At 40.3% G+C, this 13,201-nt stretch overlaps 1 protein-coding gene across 4 annotated transcripts in view; it reads right to left on the bottom strand.

Annotated features, from left to right (window-relative positions):
- trmt1l (tRNA methyltransferase 1-like) overlaps positions 1-13,201 on the bottom strand; it is a 76,804-nt gene that overhangs the window by 60,294 nt on the left and 3,309 nt on the right. For 2 of the 4 annotated variants that reach the window (XM_072573650.1, XM_072573653.1), the window contains exons 2-4: positions 5,317-5,481; positions 4,693-4,755; positions 2,345-2,458 (exon numbers count right to left, since the gene is read on the bottom strand). In XM_072573650.1, the coding sequence (XP_072429751.1) occupies positions 2,345-2,458; positions 4,693-4,755; positions 5,317-5,481 (342 nt within the window). Of the gene's footprint in view, positions 1-2,344; positions 2,459-4,692; positions 4,756-5,316; positions 5,482-6,847; positions 6,867-13,201 lie in introns of those variants that run through there. The other 2 variants (XM_072573652.1, XM_072573651.1) reach the window with 2 other exon arrangements.

Raw genomic sequence — 13,201 nt, 5'->3', positions numbered from 1 at the left:
GATTGAAACATAGGTTTTTTTTGTCTATCCAAAGCTCATAAACAAAGACTTGAGAAAAACTAACTGGATGGTTTTCAACTATATCTGCATTATTTCACAAGTGCCAGCCTTACGATGTGCTCAACTAGTGTTCTAACATGGTCTGGTGGGTAGGTGGAGGAAGTGGAGGTTCACAAACCTTTCAGTTGATAGTGCACTGGCAACAAACAATGTGTCAATGACTGGGTGTCAATACAGACAAAGAAAGAAACCTTTCTCTCATCCTATCCAATATTTCAAAAATGCTCAATACTTCCCTGCAGGAATAATTCATGATTTCAGTTTGTATGTGGGCAGATCTGATCTTGGGATAGAGAACTTTGCCCTTTCAGTGCAAATCATTATGACAATTGCTCAATTTCAGTCCTAATAATTTTGCAACTCATCCAACATCCAAATACGGTTTCTAAATTTACCTGAAGGACAATGAAATCGTCACAATTTTCAAGGGTTAGTCTTCCTAGAAAAATACTAATTATTTATGCTACTAGACAGGTCTCTCAATCAGGTTCAAAAAAGCAATTCATAACTGGGCATTCGTATCCCCTGCAATAACATTACAATTAAGTTGGGAGACTTAACTTTGGTTGAATGAAGATCACAGGAGGGCATGCCAGGAACAGCATCAAGCATACCTAAAAATGAAGTGTCAACCTGGTGAAGCTTCAAAACAAGATTACTTGCATGCCAAACAATGGAAGCAGAATGAATCAATGGGTTAAGTGATCATATAAAATCGATCAGATGTTAGTTCTGCAGTCCTGCAACATGCAGATGTGAATAGTGGAGGATAATTAAACAACTAATGGGAGAAGGTGGCCCCACAAAGATCCCCTGCTGTTGAGACTAATTCATTCCAATGGACAAGGTGGAAATATGCATCCATCTTCAGCCAGAAGTGTTGAGTGGATGATCCATCTTGGCATCCTTCTGAGGTCCCCCAGCAGAACTGTCAGTCTGCAGACAATTCAATACACTCCACATGATATCATGAAATGGATAATGGCACTGGATGCCACAAAGGCAATGGACCTTGATAACAATCCACCAAAAAAGCCACTGAAGATTGGTGCTTGAGAACTAGCCATGCCCCCAGCCAAGCTGTTACAGTTGTGTCCACTAGCAACGAACTGGGGACAACATTCAGTCTTGGGCTGATAAATGACATGTAAAATTTGTGATACATGAGAGCCAGACAAAGTCCATTTCCAACAAAAAGAATCTAATCTTCTCCCCTTGATATTCAATGGGGTTATTAGCACTGAATCCACCACTTTCAAAATTATACTGGTTTCTATTGGCCAGAAACTGAACTGAAACTTGCTATACATACTGTGACTAGAAGAGCAGGTCAGAAGTTTCTTTGGACCTGATGTATTAAACTTTTTTTGAAATGCTCCAACCACTCACCCCCACTGATGAACAGAACAAGGAGGTCCCCTGACCCATCCACACTGTGACCCAGAGGTACAAAATGATTGCCCTGCATGTTCTGAAAAGGAGTCATATTGGACTCAAAATGTTATATCTGTTCCTTTCAGCACAGATGTTGCTAGATCTTTCTCAAGCACTTCGTTCTTACTCTTGATCAGTTCATTGGATACCCTTATCTTTTTGGTGAATTTCGTGAAATATTATGAATGGCTTTCACCATCAAGATAGGGTCAACTTCGGTTTCAGTGAGCCTAAACTGAAGAGTTTAAGAACAAATTCAAGTAAGCAGTTTGATTCCTAATGTTGTTCAATGTGAGTGAAAGCCCTATCGATGCTTTTGGCTGATCCATCTCTAAATAATATTGAAAACAAGGACTTTGAAGATGATGCTCCTGACCTTCCAACGCTACTAGCCTTGGTTGTAGTGTTCTCTGATGTTCAGTATTACATACTTTGTTCATCTCACTACCAGTTAGACCAGCTAGTCCAGTGAAGGCTGACGCAGCAATTGCTTACAACTCAATTTTGAAGAAAAGCCATTCAAAGTAACTGACGGCTAACAAAGAAAACCCATTATTACAGTCAAATCAAAGTAAAATATTAGATTCATTTAGTTTTTTGGCATCCAAAATTGCAAATGCATTGAAATCAGTCTAGCAGTATAAAATTTTTCTCTAGTTGAATAGAAAGAAGTCTCATAACTGGCTTGACATTAGAAACTTCAGTTTTATTACCACTAGGAGGAAAACTGGTACCAAAAATCCTCAATATTTGCATCTTTTTGAAGTATACACTCCTTTCCCATTCAACCCACTGTGTGACTGATACGTATTTCCTGTACACCGTGACATAATCACATGTAAACAGTTACCTTCAAATTCTATAGATACTTTCCAATGCAGATGTTGCAAATGCCTTCGCAGCTTGTGACTATAGTTGGGTTTAAACTTTTCTTCTGGACACAAAGGACATGTCTTCTTACCAGCTGGGGAAAACATACAAAGCATCATTAATCACAGTTACTCAAGAGCAAAGTAGAACTTCTTAAAAAATTGTGAAAATAATTTTGAAATGTAGATTTTATCAAAGAGATTTGATCTAAAGGCCAAATTCCATTAACATTGTTTTCATCCAAATTGTCAGTACTCACCACAATAGCATCTCTGACAAAACAAAATGTCCATATACCTGCAAACATTTGGATTTTATCTGGATTTCCATATATTAAAGAGGCATTGCTGCAGTCTAAGTTAAACTGAAAACATTATTGTATAAAAGTTGGTTTAGAAAGGCCACAGCAGAGTACTGTACGCAATTCTGGAATCCACATCACAGAGGGAATGCAATTGCACTTGAGGGGGTGCATAGGAGATTTAACCAGCATTAGGGATCAATGACCAGAGAGCAAAGATTTAACATAAGAGAACAGAAGATTTAGAGAGGATGAGAGAAAAAACTTTTCCCCTATAGGGTGGTGGGAATCTGAAAGTCATTGCCTGGATGAGTGGTATAGGTAGAAACCCTCATAACATTTAAGTAGTATTCAGAGGTACACTTGCGATGCCAAAGCAAAAAGGCTAAGGGGCAAGAACTGAAAAATGGGATTGAATACTTAAGTGATTGAGTTAGCACCAGTCAAAAACAATGGACCAAAGGGACTTTTTCTGTGTTGTAGACTTCTCTGACTCTTAGCTCCTGAGAAATTTCTGCATTACAGTACCAATTGTAGGATTTCCTAAAGAAGGGGAAACAAATTTTCTAGCCTTGAAACAAGTTTCCGATGAGAAACATTTTGGGAATCCCTGAACTGAAGTATAAAATTTTCTGTTATATTTTCACTGATCAAGTCCTGTTCACGGCATACAAATTCCATTGGAGATGTAAAGGAGTGATCATATCACGATCTTAATTTAAGATGTTATGAAGTTTTACAATGTGCTTTTCAGTGGCTACAACATCCCTTAAAAAAGCAAAGAAAGGTAAATTTGGCATAATTGTGTTTAACTTCTGAGCTACTTACTGTCTAACTTGCTACTCAGAATAAAATGATGCTCTGAATTATCTTTCTTAAAAAGGATTAAAAAAAACTGATAGATTTGATGAACAGTTAAAATTTCACTTTATTTTCCAACACATGTTTTGATAATCTCAGGCTAATAGGAAATAAGAAGTGGATACTGTTTTGGTCTTTGTTAAAGCAGATTAGCTAGACTTTCAAAAGACGCTTATCAGTACAGTATTAAAATTGAAGCCTTCTCTTTAGCTCTTTCTGTAGCCAACACTAACAACTTAGAAAAAAAAGATAAGGCACCAAATATCAACTTAATGCTAAGTACACCTTCATAATAATCATAAGTTAATTACATTAGTTAGAATTAATTTCAATATTAAGTATGGAAAGAAACTGAACATCATATCCTTATGGTGTGTTTATAGAGTCATAGAGATGTACAGCATGGAAACAGACCCTTCAGTCCAACTTGCCCATGCTGACCAGATATCCCATCCCAATCTAGCCAGCACCTAGCTCATATCCCTCCAAACGCTTCCTATTCATATACCCATCCAGATGCCTTTTAAATGTCACAATTGTACCAGCCTTCACCACTTCCTCTGGCAGCTCATTCTATATGAAATATATAATGGTGACTTCAGTTAATACAGTAAATGCAATTGCACAATCAACAAGTTTCGTAAAGTACCGGTGGTTATTGCAACATATACCACAAGGAAAGGCATCCTTTTCAAATGAGCATGATCTGGTTACAAATGTTACAAACTACTCAAATCTTGAACAAAAACAAATCAAATCTCGAGAACCAATGGGCACAAAGGACTCAGCTCTCTTAACTTCATGCTTTGGTTTCCCTACTCTTAGTTTCAACTTTTGAGTACATGACAAAGAGGAGAGGAAGGAGGGAGAAATAACAGCAATCAACAAATGAGCAATCACTTATGATCTAACAAAACAAATTTTAACAAACTTCAATAACAACATCTGAGTAATGGATTTCTGAAGTACTCTATTCCAAGTGACAATTACTCTATTTTTAAAGGATGCTTTCAGGTTTCTTCTTTTTTGCAAATAATTAGGAAAATTATTTTAAGTAATATATAAATCAATGAGACACTACTCTTGGTACAACAGCAAAACTTTGCGCAGTGTTGGAGTGCTAAAGACCAATTGTTTCTCTGAAGCACATGAGGCCAAACACTCACTTCCTTCAACACTGATAAGATTCTTCAGGTCTGTCAGAGATCGTTGAATTGAGGTGTGTCGCTCTGGTAACAAAAATAATATAGTATTTCAGTGCATTGGAATTAGTTAAGGGTAGTTATTTATCATTTTACATATGATTAAAATAGTCAAAATACATAATTCCCTTATATGTTGGAATGTAAGCAGTACTTTATTGGGAAAAGAGAATGAAGGTAAGGAAAGAAAAAAAAGAGGGCGGCATGGTGGCACAGTGGTTTGCACTGCTGCCTCACAGCGCCAGGGACCCGGGTTCAATTTCTGCCTCAGGCACTTGTCTGTGTGGAGTTTGCACATTCTCCCAGTGTCTGCATGGGTTTCCTCCGGGTGCTCCGGTTTCCTCCCACAGTCCAAAAATGTGCAGGTTAGGTGAATTGGCCATGCTAAATTGCCCATAGTGTTAGGTGAAGGGGTAAATGTTGGGGAATGGGTTGCGCTTCGGCAGGTCGGTGTGGACTTGTTGGGCCAAAGGGCCTGTTTCCACACTGCAAGTAATCTAATCTAATCTAAAGATTCACCAGGGGAAAGAACTGGTTTCTAAAACATTTTTAGTAGCGGCGGATGTGAAAACTTTTTTATAAACATACCCACTGTTCCAGTTGTTATATTTGGATCCATTGTTTCAGAAAAGCTTTCAAGATTTACATCAGGGGTGGCTACTGCACTAAAGTTTTGACTTGAATCAGCACCAGAGTGCAAATCAATAGTGACATTGCCAACATCTTCAACATGGTCATTCTCAAAATTGAAAGCTGAAATATAAAAAAAGTGAGAAAATTAGTCATGAAAGTCTTAAGAAAATCCCATTTTTCTAATCCCAGTTGACGAATTACCACCCAGTTCTGTAATGTTAAAAGATTAAATGGGAATCGCTCTGGACATCAATATTACATTAAAGAATTAGGCTGCAAGCTGAACATTCTGGAAGTGGGTAGGGGTGACATTCTGCCTCAGATAGTATACAGGAATGTGGAATGACTATCCATTGTAATTCATACTTCATTTAGACAGTCATTTGCTACTACTCCCCTGCTATTGTCACGTTAAACTGTCATTCAATATCTTCCATCCAGAAATGTTTTCTAGCCATCCCTTGAAGCTAGGTATGCAGCACCTACATTGTCTTGGGGAAATACTGAATCAGGAAATCATCTGCATAACAATTCCCCAGGATTAGGGTATCAGCATTTGCATTATCACCAAGGACGATCTCATCCTGCCATTGTACCTGGGGTAACCTGTGACTGAGAGTAACTGGGGGTTATCTTGAATGGCATATGACTAAAGGGGATGTGTTTTCTTTGTTTAGGGCCTCACTTTGGCTTGACATCGCAGGGTCAAAAGGAGGGTCACCTAGCTTATACAAGCTTTAACAAACTTTAACTGTTTGCAGAAGTTGCTGTGTGCGAATTGCATCTTGTGTATGATACCTCAGGAAAAGAACCTAACAGTTCCTAAAAATAAACATCAGAAAATGTGAGAAATCCAAATCATGCAGCTTCTGAAAGAGAATACTGAGTTACTATTTTGTGCCTCTAACATAGGAGTGTAACAAAAATGATATGAACATTAAGATAACAATAAACAACATGAAATTTTACTCAAGTGAAAAATGTTTTGCTCTTCACAAACGCTACTAGACCTGAGTATTTCAAGCATTTTGAGTTAGTTTAGATTTAGATTAGATTAGATTAGATTACTTTACAGTGTGGAACAACAGGTTACTTTACAGTTTGGCCCAACAAGTCCACACTGACCCTCCGAAGAGCAACCCACCCAGACCCATTCCCCTACAATTACCCCTTCACCTAACACCACAGGCAATTTAACATGGCCAATTCACCTGACCTGCACGTTTTTGGACTGTGGGAGGAAACCCACGCAGACACAGGGAGAATGTGCAAACTCCACACAGACAGTTGCCTGAGGCGGGAATTGAACCCGGGTCTCTGGCGCTGTGAGACAGCAGTGCTAACCACTGTGCCGCCCACAGTGTGCCACCGTGCTGCCCACACTGTGCCACCGTGCCACCCACTTGACTCTATCTTTTCCACATTTTAAATCAAAAGCTTACACATGCCCTCTTCAATTCACTCTCAAAAATATTACTTCACTTACGACGTTTGTGGTCATATCTAAGCGTGGACATATCTTGCCTGGATACATCACACCTTTGCTCTACCAGCTTGAGCCTGACTTGAGCAAAGAATGTGTTGGCACATCAGTTTCTTATTTCCTCTATTTGTTAACAATAACACACAAAGAGGGGTGGGGAAATGCTTATCCTAAGTCCTTTCAAGTAATGACAACTTCCCATCTCCAAGGACACACCTTTTATCTCCTTAAAAATCTTAAACCATAGGCATTTTTACATTCCAATAGTTGTTCCTAAACAAATTATTATTAGAATAATCAACTGCTTTTAACTGTTAATCAAATATGACATCACCATGGAGAAATATGAAACAGAATGAATAGTTTTGTACTTATACGTCACCTCTTGATTGCAACTTCCCTTTAACTTTAAACCTATGGTTTCTTTTCTCTATTTCTGCTTGGATTCAAGACTAACATACACTTCAAGGAGCCTAGAAAAAGGCTGACTTAATAAAATCATTGCCCTTGGTAGCAGCAAGACACTTCATGACACATAGAAGGGAAAGAAATTCAATAACCTTGACTGCTTTAGAAGTTCTTTAGATTAAACAAAAAGCTCATTTGCTGCCAGTTCCAAAAAAAGGCTTTCATCCAGGCACAAGTAAACTAGCAAATAATTCCAGTAAATTCTGAAGAATTTTAAAAAAATGAGAATACGTGAACTAAGAGGTCAAGTAAGTCTCACATAAATTAATGTAATTAGCGAAAGCAGTAAACATGATCTGAGGAAAACTTTGTCACACAGGTACTGGTTAGGATCTGGAATAGCTGAGATGCTGTTAGAGAGAGCTGGCACAGACATGACAATCAAATGGGCAATGTGTTGCAACTATAATACTTTCTTGCAATCAGCTTCCAACACTGATGCAAAACTGACAGCATGTGTGTGTGTGTTTCTGGAAGACCAATTTTAAATTCATAATTCCAACAGCCAAGAATAATGCGGCTCAAACAAATGCATGGCTTCAGAGTCATTGGCAGCTTGTCATGTAATATTTGAACAACATAGCCCCTGAGGACCAAAGGATTACTCTCTCACGAGAGACACAGAGAGAGATATAGATGGCTGTGGTCAAACCTGAGAACCACCACATCGCCAGCAAGAAACAAGGTTGAGAAGGCAGGGCCTTCATGGTAATGTCAGCCACTGTAGGAATTGAACTCAAGCTGTTGGTGTCACTCTGTATCACCATCCAGCCAACTGAGCTAACAAACCCTAACATTCATATCAGCTGACTATCAGAGTTTGTCTAGATAACTGAACTGCATAATAACAATTATTTAGAGAAACTTTTTTATTTCATTTATATTTTTAAGGTTGAGATTTGAACACTGGTGGACTGTCCATAATGTTTTTGTTCATTGACGTGTTCAGAACTGGTTTTATTCATTCATGGGATGCTAAGAGCAAGTTGAATTGGGGAAACTCCTACTAAGAAAGAAGTGCCTGATTGATTGCTCTCATTTCTGCAAAGAAAGCTCTCACGTCAAGCTGAGGATGAGATGCATATATGTTTTGAAGGAACATTTGAAGATATTGCATTTAATCTTATATTTATATTGCATTTCTTGTAAGCTGTGTTTGCAAATCTTCACAGAATACCATGCATGATTAGTGACTTGATCACATATGCCAGAACATCAGAGTAATAAACTCCAGAATATTCGACACTTCATTCTTTTGCCTTCACGAACAATGTATTGGCCAAAAATTTCTTTTTTAAGAAAGTCAATTTCTGCAGAGAAATCTTTTTTGACTCCTTTTGTGGAGAGTACTTGTGTGTTAACATATGTGGTTTGAGTACATTAAGAGGGTTAAGCATTTACACTTGTATATTAACTGTACAAGTTATTCAATAAAGACGTAAGTAATTGATACATCTTGTTTTATTATGTTTTTAATGTAGGTTTGCTCGCTGAGCTGGAATGTTCATTTTTAGATGTTTTGTCACCATACTAGGTAACATCAGTGAGCCTTCAGATGAAGCACTGATGGCATGGCCCGCATTCTCTTTGTGTGTTTAGGTTTCCTTGGGTTGGTGATGTCATTTCCTGTAGTGACATCATTTCCTACAATGATATCAATTTCCAGTTCCTTTTCTCAGGGGGTGCTAAATGGAATCCGAGTCAATGTGTTTGTTAATAGAGTTCCAATTGGAATGCCATGCTTCTAGGAATTCTCGTGCTGTTTGCCTTGTCCTAGGGTGGATGTGTTGTCCCAGTTGAAGTTGTATCCTTCCTCATCTGTATGCAAGGATACTAGTGAGAGTGGGTCATGTCGTTTTGTGGCTAGTTGATGTTCATGTATCCTGGTGGCTAATTTTCTGCCTGTTTGTACAATGTAGTGTGTCACAGTTTTTTTGCAAGATATTTTGTAGATGACATTAGTTTTGCTTGTTGTCTGTACAAGGTCTTTCAAGTTCATTAGCTGCTGGTTAGTGTGTACCATGATGCCAAGAAGTCAGAGTAGTCTGGCAGTCATTTTCAAGATGTCTTTGATATAGGGGAGAGTGGCTAGGGTTTCTGAACGTGTTTTGTCTGCTTGTTGGGTTTTGTTGCTGAGAAATCTGCAGACTGTGTTAATTAGGTATGCGTTCTTTTTGAATACACTGTATAGGTGATTTTCCTCTGCGCTGCAGTGTGTGGTGGCTCGGTAAAATAATGTTCTAATGTAGCTTTGTTTGTGGGTGTTGGGATGATTGCTTCTGTAGTTCAGTATTTGGTCAGTATGTGTTGTTTTCCTGTAGACACTGGTTTGAAGTTCCCCATTGGCTGTTCGCTCTACTGCGACATCTAGGAATGGCAGTTCGTTGTTGTTTTCCTCCTCTTTAGTGAATTTCATGCCAGTAAGGGTATTATTGATGGTCTTGAAGGTTTCCTCTAATTTGTTTTGTTGAGTGATGACAAAGGTGTCATCTACGTAGTGGACCCAAAATTTGGGCTAGATGTCTGTTCGAGTCTCTGCATTACTGCCTCTGCTAAGAACCCTGATATTGGAGATTCTATTGGTGTTCCGTTGGTTTGTCTGTAGGTTTACTTGTTACAGGTGAAGTGGGTAGTAAGGCATAGCTCCACTAGCTTCATGATATTGTCTTTACTGATGAAGTTGGTGGAGTTTAGTGTACGTGTCTTTGGTTCTTCTAATAGTATAGTCAGTGTTTCCTTGGCCAGGTTGATGTTGATGGATGTGAACAGGGCTGTTACGTCAAAGGAGACCATTATTTTATCCTCTTCTATCTTGGTGTCTTTGATGGTGTTCAGGAATTCTAGGGTAGAGTGGCATGAATCTTCTACAAAAAGTATTTTAGACTTTGGTATAGCTCCTTGGCCAATCTAAGTTGGTGTTCCAGGTAGTGAGCCTATGGGTCTGAGGAGGGTTCCTAGTTTCTGAATTTTGGGTAATCCATAGAAGCGTGGTGATTTGGACCAGTCTGGTTTTGTTTTTTGGAAGTCAGTCTTAATAATTTCTCCAGGTTTCTGAAGTTTTGAGTAGGGCTGTGATTCGGTTCTCTAGTTGTGGCGTTGGGTCTACCACCACTTGTTACTAAGTGTTGGTATCTGCAAGTAGTGCGTTTGCTTTCTCAATGTAGTCTCTTTGATCTAGTATCCCTTACATACAGATGAGGAAGGACACCACTTCGACTGGGGCAACACATCCATCCTAGGACAAGTCAAACAGACACACGCACGAGAACTCCTAGAAGTATGGCATTCCAACCAGAACTCTATCAACACACACATTGACTTGGATCCCATTTACCACATGAAATGAAATCACCAACCCAAGGAAACCTAAGCACATAAGTAGAAAGCGGTCCATGCCATCTGAAGACTCACTGATGAAGCACTCACTAGTATGGTGGCAAACTGTCTGAAAATGAACCTTCCAGCTCAGGGAGCAAACCTACATCCAGAACCTCAACCTGAGCTACAAATCTTCTCAAAATTCGCTAATAATTAAAATATATTTAGAAACATGGTTGATAGACCTTTTTGTTTTTAACCCAATTTAAATAAGGTATTTGACTGGTCTTGGTAACAGGAAAAAGCAATTTTATCTTATTTATGATCTGCGGAGTAATGTGACTAGAACAACAGTGTACTCCTCCAGCTTCCTATCCTAACATTAGGAAGCTTGCAGAAAATCTTGGTCTGGTATGTGATTTCAGGAAAGGGATTCTCAAACATTGGGACTTACACAGCTTTGTGTACGATGCAAATAGCTAGCAATAGGAAACAAGAAATTACAAAGAAGAATATCTAGAGTAGAACAATGTTGCATTTAGTAGATAGGTTGGAAAACGTAAGGCCATAAACCAATTTAAATGTGAGGATAAAAATTTTAAATTGGTGACAGGGAATCTGAGAGCTCAAGTTTCCAAAATTGGCAAAAATAGGAAATAGTGGGTGAGCCAAATATGTCGCTGACAGTAGTTTTTTTTACACAAGTGGAAGTATTGAGGGTTTAAGATAGAATGTTGGTTAGTAGAGTATTGCATTAGTAGAACCCAGGGATAGGATACACTCAAATTGTTTCAGTAGCAGATTGGCTGCAGCAAGGAAGAAATATGCATGATATTCCGATGATGAAAGCAGATCTCTTTGTGTTGGAGATGATGTGAATTGAGAAGCTTGACGTTTGGCACCATCTGAGACCCACATAATGTTTGTCTAGATCAGCCTGAGTGTAGGGGTATGTGGAAGAGAATTTGTAGCAAGAGTTTGTCGTTCAAGTCAAACACAACATCTTCAGTTTATTCAATATTTAACAGAAGGAATTCCCAGCTCTTTCAGTTGACAAAAATAAGTTAGAAATATGCCAACACACTGTATATTACACAGCTTTTCCCCAGCCATCGGACAATGTTGCTCAGGCACAGCATCAGTTGAGGAAGATGACAGGCTTGGTAGAGTCCAGAGGTAAGAAATAAGACCCACTTTGCCCCTGATTGAAGGATTCTGGATTAGAGTGGTCCTGGAAAAGCACGGCAGTTCAGGCAGCATCCGAGGAGCAGTAAAATCGACATTTCAGGCAAAAGCCCTGCATCAGGAATACAGGCAGAGAGCCTGAAGCGTGGAGAGATAAATGAGAGGAGGGTGGGGGTGGGGAGAAAGTAGCACAGAATACAATAGTTGAGTGGGGGAGGGGATGAAGGTGATAGGTCAGGGAGGAGAGTGAAGTGGATAGGCGGAAAAGAAGATAGGCAGGTAGGACAAGTCATGGGGACAGTGCTGAGCTGGAATTTGGGAACTGGGGTGAGGTGGGGGAAGGGGAAAATAAGGAATCTAGTGAAGTCCACATTGATGCCCTGGGGTTGAAGTGTTCCGAGGCGGAAGATGAGGCGTTCTTCCCCCAGGCATCGGATGGTGAGGGAGCAGCGGTGAAGGAGGCCCAGGACCTCCATGTCCTCGGCAGAGTGGGAGGGGGGAGTTGAAATGTTGGGCCACGGGGCGGTGTGGTTGATTGGTGCGGGTGTCTCGGAGATGTTCCCTAAAGCGCTCTGCTAGGAGGCGTCCAGTCTCCCCAATGTAGAGGAGACTGCAAAGGGAGCAATAGATACAATAAATGATATTGGTGGATGTGCAGGTAAAACTTTGATGGATGTGGAAGGCTCCTTTAGGGCCTTCGATGGAGGTGAGGGAGGAGGTGTGGGCACAGGTTTTGCAATTTCTGCGGTGGCAGGGGAAAGTGCCAGGATGGGAGGATGGGTTGTAGGGGGACGTGGACCTGACCAGGTAGTCATGGAGGGAACGGTCTTTGCGGAAGGCAGAAAGGGGTGGGAAGGGAAATACATCCCTGGTGGTGGGGTCCGCTTGGAGGTCCGCAGAAGATTTGGTTTATCTGAAGGTTAGTAGGGTGGAAGGTGAGCACCAGGGGGTTTCTGTCCTTGTTGCAGTTGGAGGGGTGGGTCTGAGGGCGGAGGTGCAGGATGTGGATGAGATGCGTTGGAGGGCATCTTTAACCACATGGGAAGGGAAATTGTGGTCTCTCAAGGAGGCCATCTGGTATGTTCTGTGGTGGAACTGGTCCTCCTGAGAGCAGATAAGGTGGAGGCGGAGGAATTGGGAAAACGGTATGGCATTTTTGCAAGAGGTAGGGTGGGAAGAGGTATAATCCAGGTAGCTGTGGGAGTCGGTGGGTTTGTAAAAAATGTCGGTGTCAAGTCAATCATCAATAATGGAGATGGAGAGGTCCAGAAGGGGAGGGAGGTGTCAGGGATGGTCCAGGTTAATTTAAGGTCAGGGTGGAGGAATGTGTTGGTGAAGTTGATGAATTGCTCAACCTCCTCGCGGGAGCATGAGGTGGCACCAGTG

Source organism: Chiloscyllium punctatum, chromosome 7, assembly GCF_047496795.1.
Source record: "Chiloscyllium punctatum isolate Juve2018m chromosome 7, sChiPun1.3, whole genome shotgun sequence".
NCBI classification, from domain to species: Eukaryota; Metazoa; Chordata; class Chondrichthyes; order Orectolobiformes; family Hemiscylliidae; genus Chiloscyllium; species Chiloscyllium punctatum.
This window is presented reverse-complemented; position numbering and strand designations above follow the sequence as displayed.